This window comes from Poeciliopsis prolifica, unplaced genomic scaffold, assembly GCF_027474105.1.
Source record: "Poeciliopsis prolifica strain line A6 unplaced genomic scaffold, Auburn_PproV2 SCAFFOLD040, whole genome shotgun sequence".
NCBI lineage: Eukaryota > Metazoa > Chordata > Actinopteri > Cyprinodontiformes > Poeciliidae > Poeciliopsis > Poeciliopsis prolifica.
The window spans coordinates 2,843,769-2,858,565 of NW_026562415.1; the positions used below are offsets into that span (position 1 = coordinate 2,843,769).

The 14,797-nt window shown below is 41.3% G+C and overlaps 2 protein-coding genes across 3 annotated transcripts in view; one reads left to right on the forward strand and one right to left on the reverse strand.

Annotated features, from left to right (window-relative positions):
* wnt5b (wingless-type MMTV integration site family, member 5b) overlaps positions 1-14,797 on the reverse strand; it is a 70,973-nt gene that overhangs the window by 16,276 nt on the left and 39,900 nt on the right. The window contains exon 2 of one of the 2 annotated variants that reach the window (XM_055054739.1): positions 7,770-7,907. The exons of the other annotated variant lie outside the window; for it this stretch is intronic. Coding sequence (XP_054910714.1) covers positions 7,770-7,859 — 90 coding nt within the window. The 5' untranslated portion in view covers positions 7,860-7,907. The remainder of the gene's footprint in view (positions 1-7,769; positions 7,908-14,797) is intronic. 2 annotated transcript variants of the gene reach the window in all.
* fbxl14b (F-box and leucine-rich repeat protein 14b) lies at positions 9,731-11,682 on the forward strand. The gene has a single exon (XM_055054742.1). It carries the CDS (start codon positions 10,440-10,442, stop codon positions 11,640-11,642), a length of 1,203 nt encoding a protein of 400 aa, XP_054910717.1. The 5' UTR covers positions 9,731-10,439; the 3' UTR covers positions 11,643-11,682.

A 14,797-nucleotide genomic window follows, 5' to 3' on the forward strand; every position in this document is an offset into this window, starting at 1 on the left:
TCATTTAGTTCTGCTATTAGACAGATACAGTCAATTTCAACATCCATCTCATCTGTGAGTCCTTTGCTTCTGTAAACTCCTGCCGGTTCTTCTTGAACACTTTAAGAAAATCAAGACTCAATAGAAACACACACTCATAAACCACTAGTAAAATTATTTCCCTTGATCACCATTGAAATTAAATGCGTGGGTGGAAGACCAGTGGCTCTCCACTTTGTGTTAGGAACCCTGGATGCAAAAACGTCAAAGCTTCCTTTGGGAGAGAGATGATACAAGTCTCTGTAGCAACAAAAGGCCTGAAAGCCAGAATTAATGTCAGACTTTAAAACATTTTAAACTTCTCTACCCTTACATTAAAGCTCTTTTTCCTCAGTGTCACCCTTTTCCAATGCATTTCTATTAATCATGAACACGTGTTCTGCAGCAATCTGCCAAATGCAGCCGCCTGCAGGGGAATTTACAGCTGAAATCATCCTCTCTCCCATGCACGCACACACACGCACCCCCACACACACCCACACACACACACACCCAGAGGGACATGCAGACAGAGTTGGAAGTAGCTTTGAAGAAGCTTTAGGCTTTAAATCTGCCTCTTTGTTTTTCTCTCCGGCTACAAACACAACCATACATGGAAACCCATCTCGGTTTATTCTCCCTCCATCTCTCCTTTCCACCTTGCTTCTGCATCCCCGTTCCTCCATTTCTCTCTCCCACCTCCGTTGTGCCCTCCGTCCCCTCCCATCTCCTTCTTCTCCCTCTCTCAGACTCTGTCCGTCCATCTCCCTCCTCCTTGTCTCCATCCATCCTTATGTCAGCTGGCAGAAGATGAGTCATGCCTCTAGCTGGGAGGCTAAAACTCTCTCTGTCTTTCCCTCTAAATATATCCCTTCTGTACTTCTCTCTATGTCTCTTTTTCACTCGTTCTCACACTTCTCTCTGCTTTGTCTCGCCATCTGTTTCTCTGCAGCACTCTGCTTTGTTCTCCCACTTTACTTCTGAGCTCTTTCTTGCTTTTTTCCTCTCACTTCTGCGTATCTCTGTCAAGTTAACGTCGCTTGTTCCAATATTTGTTTAGATTTGTTTTATTTGTTTATGTGCAACGTGAAGCAGTTTCTTTTTTTAGTTTATGTCAGATTGTTGCAAATCTTTAAAAACACACCAGCAAAAATTAGCTACTATAAGTCCTTCTATGTTGGGCACAAAGTCAAACAAAATCAAGTCTCCACTCAAACATTTGAATTTTCCGTCAAAAAAAATAACAGCATCACTTTATCTGGAACTTAAGCCCATTTCACAGCATACTAAGAGTCCCACTACTACATTAGCAATCCATCAGAACGTCTCAGCAATGTCTTCAAGAACAAAGTAAGCTCCACTTAATGTGTGATGACATGTGGGAGTTTCCCCGACTGTTTTGAGCCTCCCACAAACTCTTTGGGATGAGATAGTGTTGGTTCATTATCCTGATGGCAGCATATCTGGGTGCTGCATGGAGCCTGATAGCTCACTAACACACACGGCACCATAACCAGACTGGCTGCACACGTACAGGAGATCGGTATGTGCTGCGAAATTCGGCCCCCAGCTGCGTGGCATTGTAGGTAATGACGGGGGAGGATTATCAGAATGAGGAACACTCATAGTGTATTTTAACAATCCAGGCTGAGAAATGTTGCAGTGCAACACATAAGAAAAAAAAAACAAAACAAAAAACTTCAGGTTCAGATCCTCTTCTGGCACACTGATAAAACTGATGAGAGTGTTTGTGAGAATCCAACTGATGGTGGAGGCACAGAAACCTCTCGTATGTACAGGGAAGTTTGATACCCTTAATGGAGCCATTTTGACAATAAAGTGAGAAAAATCAGCAAGGTACTAAGAGCGCAGTAGCTTCATCACTTCCTTCAGTCGGACATAAAGGTTTTCCATGTGCTGCAAGCAATTCTAAAAGGCCAGACTTTTTTTAGTCGAGAATTTGGCGGACAGATGCATCTAACAAATAAAAATTAAAATACAAAAAAAAAGAGAAAGCAATTCTGTTGCAGATTTTGATGTTATTTAATCAAATACCTATACAATTAATTCAGGCTGAGAAAAGTTGAATATTTCAGAGAAAATCCAGTTGGCCTTGTTTTGCACTGGAGCAGAATCCTGCGATTGAGGCCGCGCCCCTGATCAGAGCGCCCAGGGAGAGACGCGTGCAGCTGGGTCATGTCCCCTGATTTCCCCGTGCCCTGCAGTCCTGAGCAGCACCAGCCTCCTGATCCCTTCCCAGGAGAAATTAACAAACACTTTGACAAGTCTAAACAGACACATGCATTCTGTGCTTCATTCAGGCTTTTCCCAAATACCTATCGGAAAAAAAACACACAAAAAAACAGATTTTCTCACCTAAACTACTGACACATTTTGAATTACTTTAGGAGAGTAGATTCAAGTTTAAAGTCTACAGTTTGGGAATATGAAATGAGGGAATAAGAAGGACAAATCTTGGCTAGTGATCTAATTTGCATCTTTTTTCTGATTTTATTCAGGTTAGCTAAGAACATCTAGAACGTTGTCATTTGTGTCGCAGCAGGAAAGACACATCTAAAGATACTAAAGTACTTTTATTTCCTGTTGCTAAACCTTGCCTCTAACCACTACTTGATTGGCAATAACCTTATATTTTCAAAATAATCATGTACTGGAGTTATTTTAGCCTGACATTATTTACGTTTTTCATTTTAAACTGATTTTTTTTAGCTGACAAGAAAGCAAAACCAACAAATTTATAAGAAGCAAAACACCTCTTCGCAACATTGCATCACCTTTCTTTTACTTCACAATTAGAAATTGCATGTAGCAGGGACAGTGGCTTGCAAAAGTAAGCATCTTTTCATTCATCTAAGGCAAAAATTTATTGTTTTCCACCTTCAGACCGAAGGAAACTACATGGACGGTCTCGCAAACACACACCAAACACGTACACACAGAACAATATGCAGCCTTTTCATGCCAGCAGATGACAGAGTGCATTGAGAAAATGCCAAAATGCTGAGTACTGTGGGAGAGAGTGTGCACGCCTGAAAAATCTCCTATGTCAGACTGCAGAGCTGGCAGAAATGGCGAGCATCGCTGAGGACTCTCTCTCACACACACACACACGTAAACACGCAGTCAGACACACACCTAGGCAGAAAGTGTGGTGCAAAAACAGAAGGATGGCTGCATTGTGTAACACAACAACATGAGCCTACTGTAGCGAGTCGGATGCACAGGCAAGCTGTCGGATCAGAGAGAGGGAGGAAAAGTGGACATAAGGTACGAAGCGAAAGAGACGGACCGGAAAGGGATGGAGAAGAAAGATCTAGTTCAATAACTGCATCTCTCGCGATTCCAATCTCTCCTGCATTTCTATGATCTAAAATCTATCTCTAGGGCTTTTCTCTCAAATTATAAAAGTACCAATAACTGTATGTGGTCTGTCTAACATCTACTTTTAGACTTTTAGGTGCCTGAAGAGCTGCTGCACCAGCTATTTTTGCCCAATAACATTTAATCAACCCGAACTCTAAGAGAAAATAAAACCAAAACTGTAATGCCAGTGAATACAGCCATTCTCTCAACGTCAAGAAGCCTCTTAAATATGTATGAGGAGTTGTTTGGAGTTGGGGATGTGACGCAAACACTGGACACTGCAGTTTTTCATACATGACCTCTGAAAGGTTTCTTTAAAAACGCAGCCATGAGAACATTTCCAAAATCTTAAAAGAAAAAAAAAGTTTCTCCCAAACAAATCAAAGCTTTATTGATTCACTGTGAGATTTGGGTACGTTTCTTAAATTATGCTTGTAAAATATGTTTAATATTTCATTGCAGTTTGATGAATGGAATGATAAATATGTGTAACTTATACCAAACATTTTCTATGAACTTACAACTAAAGCTGCAGTATGTAACTTTTATTTTTTCAGTTGATCCATCTCCAAGTATGCTGTCATGACACAGTAACAATTCTAACTATTTAAAACACTTTAAAAAAAATAAAAGTTGCGTATTGTCGCTTTAAGACTTACTTGTAAATGAAGACGCTTTCCTCACATGCTCAAAATAAAGCTTATGCAGAGGGAAAAGGGATGAAATGTGATAAACTACAATTAGTTTATCACCTTCCTGAATGCACCGTCGTCCACATCACTAGTGTCTTCCACACGGGTTTTATATCTCATTTTATACCTGATGGCTTTTGTTGTAATGCTTCCATATATTCTCCCACCTGAGTCATGTATCTCTGCAACTCCTCCAAAGTCCTTCCCATGCACTGCCTGTCAAAACCACGTTAATTTTTAATGCCCTGCTTTGTGAAACTCTGCCACATAACATTTTGTTATTTTAAAAGATAAACAAGTATGAGCAACTTTACAAGGAACTGAATTACTGACTTTTTTTTTTGAGGTAACTCTTTAGTACTGAGCAGCAGGGCAGGATTATGTCAAATGTTGCACTGGTAGAGAGTAAATGAGAACAGCCGAGAACCTTTCAGAGCAAATCAACACAAACGCACACACGAAGAGCAGGTTTCACTGCGATACAGGTGAAGCCCTGGTGGAGTGAGGAAACACCTGAGGGAACATTAAAGATTCAGCGAGTGCAGCGAGGAGGCCTCCCAGGTCATCGGATCTGCCGGCTTTCTCTCTTTGCTGCTGCAGCTCTGTCATGGAGAAGGGAGAGAATCTACAGAGTCACGGTGGCGATATCCATTCAGGAAGGTGTCGACCTTCGAGGGGGAACGTGTTGACACGTGGCCACGTAACCTTGGCAACCGGCGATCGCTGCGGGCACAGATGAAGCGTGTTGTCGACACGAGCAATTATCCTCTAGGAGCCCTCCCCTGATTTATCAAACGCAGACGCAAAGTTACACAAGCCCCGAATATATGAGCAGACAAGAGGCTGAGAAGGCTGGAAGAAACGCACCGCAGGATTACAGGCAGAAACTTTAGAGATGATGCAGCAAAAAAAAAAAAAACACCTGCTAAATCACGCTCTCACCTCGGTTTAACATCCCTCACCTTCTTTTCACCCTTCGAGCTCGATTTTGAAACCTTCATTTAACACACTGATGCCTTCCTCTTTTCCCTCCTCTTCTTCTGACCCCTTCTCTCCCTCGCCAAATCCCTCCATACCTCTCCATCCCCTCCTTCTCACTCAGTGTGAGTGCTAAGCGGGGGCCCAGCGGGTTTTCTAAGAGGGCTATGACACACCCCAGCAGGGCACACACACACACACACACACACACACACACACACACACACACACACACACACACACATGCACGCAGTTGGAATGTGAGGCAGACAGAGACAGAAAAACAGAAAAAAAATGCATGCTGTGCAGCCACACAAACACCACACCACACACATATAGAGGCTGGATGTGGGGAAGGGATGTATAGCGACTGATGATAAGTACAAATATGAACCACTTCAACTTTTTCATATTTTGTCACATCATAACTATAAGCTTTAATGTACTTCGATTGTCAGATAAACAAAAAGCAGTTCATAATTATAGAGCAGGACTATGAAGAGTATTTTCCTCCTACAATGATTTGGTTTCTAACACAGTTAAATGTTTTAGTATAGTTTTATTTTTCTTAATTGATAAGCTGAAGATATCCAAAATGAAAATCATGATTACTGCCCACCTTGTAGCATGAAGAACTCACTTACATGGAACCTTTGGGACTTCATTGATCCACAAGGAAACCATCATGCACAATGAGAGGAAAACGTTGGAGAAATTTCTAGGAAGCTAACCTTCCTAGAAATGATCAGCCTATGAAATTACTCCAGGAACGCACCAACTACAACAATGTTGAACAGCAAATCACTGCAGACCTCACATGATTCAATAATGAAGAGTGATTGGGCAGAAATTACATCCATAAAAGAGTTCCAAAAAAAAGATTCAGAGAAAAAAATCAGAGATTTTTTCGAAAAATCTTTGATTTTTGTGGACTGGAAAGAAAAACAGAAACTTACCTGAAAGTTGTGTGACCTGTTACATGTGTCCTAAAATTAACACAGGATGTAAGTGCGCGGTTGCATTGTTTTGCCGATGTACATCCATGAACATCCTGAAAAAAGTCCAACTATTATTTTATTTTTTTGAATTAAACTCTAAAGTTTATTTGACAATCTTAAACATTTAATTGTGAAACAAAAGCTAAAACAGAAGATCTCAAAATGTACAAATATTTTTCCTCAGCACTGTATGTGGCAAACAATTTGCACTACATATCACCATCAATGCAAAATCTCCCTGGTGAAACTGGGCGGTGGCAGCAGACCAAGCAGGGACAGGAGATGTATTTCAATGTTGTATCATCTTTGTTCCACCACACAGTTATTCACTACTTTGTTCCTGACTACAGAACTCCATTAAAATACATTAAAATTAGTGGTTGTGATGTGACAAAATGAAGAAGTTCTGAAGATATGAATCATTTTGCAAAGCAATGTAAAAGCTGTTTTGGATTATTCATTCCTTTTGATTCAACCAGTTGTAGAAATCAGATGCTTTTTGGATGATAACTTTTCTGCAGTCTGCACGATGGATCGAAAGTTAGAGTTGTGCAATAATTTGTTAATTTCTGCTTTTAATAAGCCAAACAAATGTATGGAGGAAGCTGTTTAAACCGTAAAGCGCCTTTTGACAGGCCATTCATATCAGACAAAACACTTCACTTCCATCAAAGTCCCAGAAGATTCATCAAACAGACCAGACCCCATGAGCAGTGGGCCCTCGTCTGCTGGGCGATGCTGTGACTTTCCCACCCAAGGTGTTTGCTCTGTCATTATTAAGCTTGGTATTCATGTCAGGACTGCTATTTTGAAAATGCATGACGCACTCTGCCCCTGAATACCAAGGACGTAGGTGTTGGCAGCCACAAGGGACAATGCAGTTAGCTGCTTTGTTTTTACCCTTGATGAAAGTACAGAACATGAGTTAAGAGAAGAGGGATGGATCCTGAATATTTTTATCACATTCCAAGTGAGAATATCTAGTAAACGGATCCTTTATGCAACATCAGCAGGCTATTAATGGGTCAATTTATGTAAAAATAGCATAAAGGGATTAAAAATAGACAGCATGAAGTGACTAATTAATTTCAGTGCCATGTAAGGAAGATCTTCTGAGCTGGCTTGTTTTATGTTGGGATTTGAACAAGAGTAACAGAGTAACAGCTAAATTAAACAGTATTTCAGCAATCCACCTTATTTCCAGAACATGTGAAATCAAACCTCCCTGGAAATCAGAACGAGTTTTTAGTTGTGAGGTGAGGCCACAAACATTAATTTAATTCACCTGTATCCTGAATTATATTGTGCATGAAGGAAAATGAAAATATTACTGACACTAGATATAAAATATGGTGGCGTTTTCATCATTACAATGAGAGAAAGAAAACGTGCATTTTTGATTGCATTGATTCATTTTGCATTCTGTTTCTTAAGCAGTTTAGAAGAGTCGAAAAGAAACAAAACTCAACTTGTTTGAGGTCCAGTGAACTTTCAACAATTTGTGATGATTTTTTTCAGGAGCCGTCCAGTAGCACATTTCTATAACACTTCATGCTTCTCTCAGCTGATGAGCTTGATGAAGATGTTGATTTCATATTTCAGCGGGATTTGTCTCCTACCCACTGCCTAAAACACCGATATCCGCTTTAATGGCCATGTTATCTGTCATCATTCAGGGTGGTTGTGGTGTTTTATTTACCTTTTCCCTGCTGTTTCTCCTTCCTGCTTCAGCTGGTCGTCTATAAGAGGGCACTGCCCCGCTGGCTGCAGATACGCACATGTCGCTCATCAAGCCTGCTGGATGTGTTGAGCTGCCATATGGTCCTCCTTCGACAGACTGTCAACAGTGGAATGGTAATTTGCTTGCTGAAACTTCCCTTGTGCTTCCTCTATGTCCACAGACTAACTACAAGGACTGCTGCATGTCTAACTTAAATTGGTGGTTCAAGTGCAAAAGCACTTTGAGTGGTCGATATGACTAGAAAAGTGCACTAATTTCAATCTGAAACCAATTACTTTTACCAATTATTTTCCATACCAACTTCCATCATTAACTCCAGACCAACTAACCAAGCGAGAGTTATCAAAAATTTATTAATCTCCCTGAAAATCAACATCATTATTGTTACATAACTTCTTGTTAACTTGGGTTTTATCTCTTGTAGAGTTTCCATAAAACTCAAAACAAAAACTGAAGCTCTAAGAAACTGTAAATATGTCTCAGCTGAGCTCGGTCTTCATGATCCAATAATGAAAATGGGCAGACATTACATCCACAGGAGAAAAAGCCCAAAGGCAAAAACATTCCCAGAAAAAAGACGGCAACTGGTTGAAACTAAACCTCACGATTGTGTTGTCAAGAGGAAAATGAAAAACACCAAAACCAAGAATGCAGATGATGAACATGAACTGCTTTAACATTTCAGCTGAGCCACAGGTGGATAACCTGCATGCAGTAATTTATACAAAAGGACCAAATACTGTGATATTCCTGTACTCATTTTAAATGCAATTCTCTAATACGTTGAACAAATTAATTTGATGTTTTTAAAATATTCTAAAGCATTTTTTTTGTTTCGAGTTAATTTATTCCAGCACCACATTACTTTCTTTTTCAGACTTTTATTGTCACTGTAATGTTTTAGATAGGCAACGAGCTAGCATCCTACTTAATAATATGACAACATTAACCTCTATTTTTAAAATACAACCAATTTGCATATTAAAGTCAAAAAGTGAGGTGTTTGTACCCCATGGCTCAATTTAAATGATTAAACATATGCACTTTATTTTCTTGTAAAATTTATTCTTACTTTATGTGTGTTTATTATTTTTTTTATCATCTTTATGTGAATCTGCAAGCTTTGACTTCCCCTTTGTGGGAATAAATAAAGGTTATTTTGATTCCATGTTATTTGTGAAATAGCTGAAACAGCAGCGTCAGTGTCTGGAGTTATGAGTGAGAGAGCATTTCTCTGTAGCGGCTTCAATATCTCAAAAATAATCAATGAAATGGTTTGATTTTATGCAGAATGTTTTTTTGTTTGTTTTTTTAATGGAGAAAAAAAATATTACTCTATTCTTTTTTTCCCCCTTTAGCCTACTTATTCAGGCTTGAAAAAGACACACAAAAAAAACTTTAGTATTAGCCTACTTTCAATGTCAAGGAAATGGAGGAAAGTGGAGTTCAGACTGGGACTGAAACAAAGAACAGCGTTTGGGGGAATTCCTCAGAACAACGATTAAAATCAGTAACACGGAGGGGAGCAAAACAAAACAAAAAACAACCTTCCAACGACACAAACACAGAGCAGAAGCCGCCTGTCCTGTTGGCTTGTCAGTGTTTCCTGTGTGGTCCGTTTAAAGGGTTAAAACCCAAAGTGAACTGAATTGTAAGAAGTTGGTTTCCAAGGGAAACTGTTCGCACCGTTCCAGCTGAGGCGGGACAAACCAACTGCGTCACACGCAGAGAGTAGGGGTGCTCGGACTCCAACCCGAAATAAACTCGCACTCCGGCGCGGAATAAACGCCTCAAATCTCATTTTTACGCTCTTAAACGTATCCACAGAGCAACTGTAAGCGTCATTAGTGACGTGAAGCGGCTGTGAGGAGTTACTGAGAGCATCATTTTTGTGGCGTCGACCCCTCCGGTGTTGCCAGAGTGCCGGGTTTCCTGCCAAGTCGGTTTGAAAAGAGCAGACAAAGGCTTTGAGCTCAGGACGCCCCTCTCTGCCTCTCACTCACAAAGCCAACCTGAACTCCTGTCTTCTCCGCTCCCCACCACCCCCCACCCTGTCATGGAGCTGCCCCGTAGCCAGCAGTGCTGAGACTGCCACTTCAGCGCTGACTTCCTCCTCCTGAAATGTACGACCGTCTGGATCCCCGCTCGGCCGCCGGAGGAAGGCTTTTTGTGGGTATAATACTAGGAAGCGTCGTCTGAGAGAAGAGGGAGAGGGGGGAAGGATTGACGCTTTTTCCTCCTCTCCTCCTCCGCCTCCTTCTTCTTCTTCCTTTTGCCCCCTTTTTCCTGCTCCTTTTTTTTTTTGGCGGATAGCGGGGTCCAAGCAGGAATTAACGTTTTTCTTTGCTGTTTTTACTTTAATATCTATTTGAATCCTGCTGCGCAACCAGACCGGATCACGTGGCACCAGAGAGTTGGATCGATTTTGCACAGTTCAGAGTGAGAGTAGGAGTAAAATAAAACAAGAGCAGCACACAACTCCTGCTTTCAACTTTTTAAAAAACAACAACAAAAAACCAACTGGGACTGTTGTTACTTTTGCATAATATCAAGTGCAGAAGGGGGATCTTTTTTTCAGCCTTGGAGGTGTGGAGTATTGATTCTTATATGCCTGGGTTTTGAAAAACAATGGAGACGCACATTTCGTGCCTCTTCCCAGAAATTTTGGCCATGATTTTCAGCTACCTGGACGTGAGGGACAAAGGCAGGGTGGCTCAAGTGTGCATCGCTTGGAGGGATGCATCCTACCACAAGTCAGTGTGGAGGGGGGTGGAAGCCAAGCTTCACCTCCGACGGGCAAATCCTTCCTTGTTCCCCAGCCTACAAGCCAGGGGGATCCGGAGAGTCCAGATCTTGTCCCTGCGCCGCAGCCTGAGCTATGTCATCCAGGGGATGCCGAACATAGAGTCCCTCAACCTGTCTGGCTGCTACAACCTAACCGATAACGGACTGGGCCACGCGTTTGTCCAAGAGATCCCTTCTCTAAGGGTTCTGAACCTAAGTCTCTGCAAGCAGATCACAGACTCCAGTCTAGGTAGGATCGCCCAGTACCTGAAGAACCTGGAGGTGCTGGAGCTCGGCGGCTGCAGCAACATCACAAACACTGGGCTCCTGTTGATAGCCTGGGGGCTCCACAGACTTAAGAGCCTCAATCTGAGGTCCTGCAGGCATGTCTCAGATGTAGGGATCGGACATTTGGCGGGCATGACCCGGAGTGCAGCAGAGGGCTGCTTGAACCTGGAGTACCTGACCCTCCAAGACTGTCAGAAGCTGACAGACCTGTCACTCAAGCATATCTCCAAGGGGCTTACCAAGCTGCGGGTGTTGAATCTGAGCTTCTGTGGGGGGATCTCAGATGCGGGGATGATCCACCTGTCTCACATGACCTCCCTGTGGAGCCTCAACCTGCGCTCCTGTGACAACATCAGTGACACAGGAACTATGCACCTTGCGATGGGCACCCTTCGACTCTCCGGGCTGGACGTTTCCTTTTGCGACAAGATCGGGGACCAGACCCTGGCGTACATTGCTCAGGGACTGTACCAGCTCAAGTCCTTGTCCCTGTGCTCCTGCCACATCTCAGATGATGGGATAAACCGGATGGTGAGGCAGATGCACGAGCTGAGGACCCTGAACATTGGACAGTGCGTGCGCATCACAGACAAAGGGCTGGAGCTCATAGCCGACCACCTGACCCAGTTGGTGGGCATCGACCTATATGGATGTACCAAGATCACCAAGAGGGGATTGGAGCGAATCACGCAGCTCCCCTGCCTTAAAGTGTTGAACCTGGGACTCTGGCAGATGACGGAGAGTGAGAAAGTGAGGTGATTGGGAGTGTTTTTGTGTGTGTGTTTGTGTGTGTTTTTTTTTTTTTGGATGGAAAGGGGTCACAAGGAGCAGGAGGAGTCAGGGTGAAAAGCTCAGCTGGCTTTCTTTTATTTAAAAAGAGAAAACCCCTCCCTGCATCCTCACCTTTTCCTCTGTTGTAAGGTGAGCCTCTTCCATTTGACCTGCCTCTTCTTTTCAGCTGTTTAACTTTTCATTCTGTTGGCCCCGCAGCATCTAGACTCATATCTTAAACATAAGACTTCCTGGAAACCCTCTAACAAATCTGAGTTTTAAAATCTCAAGAAATGTCTGCCCCAACTGCAGTAACTTAGGTAATTTTTTAAACAACTTATCATTTTCTTCTCACAAAAAAAAACTTTGATTCTTGACATTTGCATCCATCCAAGATCATTTTTTTTATATATATATATATATATATATATATTCAAAGCAAAGACAGGTTGTTGAAACTTATGAATGAGATTTATTTTTGCTACGACTTCAGATTTGACGACTAATCGCCGCTACAGCCATCACGCCTAGTAAATGTTTGGCTACCTCGTATGTGGTTGTTTTTTTGATTTTTTAAGGGATGTATAGAGTTCAAAAAGAAGAAGGAAAGCCGAGAAATGAGACTGGTAGAAAATGTGCCTAAAGGGACTGTGTCTGCCCCCTCCCCCATCCCTCCTGTCCTCCCTCCCTTCTTTCATGAGCAGAGCCAGAGAAAGGAGACCAGTACACAATCTGACTACCTTTGTTAATTTAACCCTATAAACAGCACCCGTTTCCTGTGGAGTTTAGTCCGATTGGAAGCCGACATCACTTCACAAAAAAAAAAATCCCAACGCAAACATCGAAAAAGGTTTCCTGTTGTTGTTTGCTTCATTCTTTTAAAGGATAAAGTCCAACTTTAATGTCGTTTTTTGGCAGGATTAAGAGCGCACCCCCTGGCAAAAATACCTATAATTGTTTTTGCTTTGACTAGGCATGGGTCGGTATCAGATTCTTTGCACTTTGCATTTTTACTTATCTTACAAGGAAAACATTGTCAACTGATACGTAAACACTGCTTTCACTCAAAAACGTAAAGCAGCAAATATTTTTATTGCTGCAAAATAATTAACTGGCTGGTTTTGATACATGGATAAAGCAACAATAGACATGCATCTTGACCCTTGGGTCAAATATAGAATATACTTTTTGGTCTGTAAATGTATCAGCGAAACAATAGGTATTTTGATGCACTTTTTAATTTAACAAAACCTATATTCAAATTAGAGACATATGCTTGATGCATACATAATGATGATGTGGTCATCCTGTAGGTTTTTTTCCTGTTTTTGATGGACTCAACTATGCCCAATAATCAAAAGCTGCACCATATATTTTGCTGTTTTATGTGAAAACATCAGGATCGGCAGGTCAGAGAAATTGGGGTCGGCCAGTTACGGCCTAATTGCTGCACCTTTGGAGGAGATGTCTGCTGAAATTAGTCATTTTCATGAGTGTCTCTGCTGCAGTTTTTACGCCATCAGAGTTTTTCACAACCAGAAATATCTAATACAGTTGTTTTCATAAGCCAAATAAAATAATAGGCTGTAAAAACATTGGAGTTTGCAGGTCTTTTTTTATTTTTTTAATTTTTTTAATCAGAAATTGGTAATGGCTGGTAAAAGCCAGATCGGTGCATCTCTATAATAAGGGTCTTTTGGCACTTCTTTAGTTCTCACAGTGTTATGGGCTGTGTATTTCCGAAAAGCCAATTGTGTCTTTCTGATAAACAAGGTGAATATTGTAGAAGCATGTTTTTTTTTGTGTTTTTTTTTTTTCAGCTAGCTGACTGGCAGTGTGCAGCAACAAGTGATTTAGGGGTAGCGCTGCATTACTCTATCCTCCATGCTGCCAGATTTATTTAAAAGGTGATTAAACCGGAGAAAATCAAAGATTGGTTGTAACATTTTAATGATTTCAAAGCTGCAAGATCTTGGGTATATCTTAATAATAAGCGAGCCATGCCTACTAATGACATGGACAAGAAAAGGGTATAATAACAGTGATGTTACACCTTGTAGGTCCTGTTGAGCTGTAGGTATTTTTGTAAGGCATGCTGGTGGAGCTGAGTGTTCAGAGTACTTCAAATTGAAGTGATTTCTATGTCTAGCCCTTTATTAATCGTAACAAATCAGGGTTTGTCTTGTGCTCTTATTTTCCCACATTAGTACAGATGCATTCATATTCATGTTGTCCTTACCGGTGCACAGCTTCCCCCCCCCCCCCTCCCCCATCGGTACCCTCTTCTTCATCTCTCTGAATAAAAATACCCTCCGAATCAATTTTGAGACATGCTTAGAATAAATAGAAATCGATTTTTTTTTTTTCCCCTCCTCTTCCTCGCTCCCTCGAGTTTTGGGCTGCAACGAGCAGAATATACGTCTTTCTTTTCCCCTTTCCTCATCTCACCGTCCTTCCTTTACAAAAAAACAACAAAAAAAACCATGCAGATTTAGACTGTACACACATGCACACGCACACACTGAGGCCAGTGTGTGCGCATTTTTATTGTAATGCAATGACCTGCAAGAAAATGAATATAAACGGATGTGCGTCCTGCTGAAGAAGCTGTGTGTGTGTGTGTGTGTGTGTGTGTGTGTGTGTGTGTGTGCGTGCGTGTGTGAGTGCGTGCGTGTGTGTCTTTGACAATAAAGAGATGTACTGTATATTATGTGTTTGTATAGAAAAAGAATGCAGAATCCCAAATTAAATTGTTTTATATTCTTACGGTTAAAAACAATTAAAGATATTTATATAATGAACGAACCAGCGGTGTGGATTATTTGTCTGTTGTTGTTTTAAATTCCTCCCCAATGAGCTCCAGTGCACTTCTTCAGAACAATATGGCCTTTTATTATTTTAATACACTACTCCAAATAGCTGCCCACATATTTAGGACCATTGTCCTGCTTATCAAGGGGGCTTGAACAAAACAAACAAAAAAATCTCATTTGTTGTTTTATTATTTATGAGGGGGCTCAAAATGGATGCTTGCCGTCTTGATTTGGCTGCAGCGCCTGTGTAATTAATTATCACCATGGCGTTTATTATAGCAAACTGTTCTGCCTTGCTGATTTTTTTTAATCATCAAAGTCTCCTAGTCA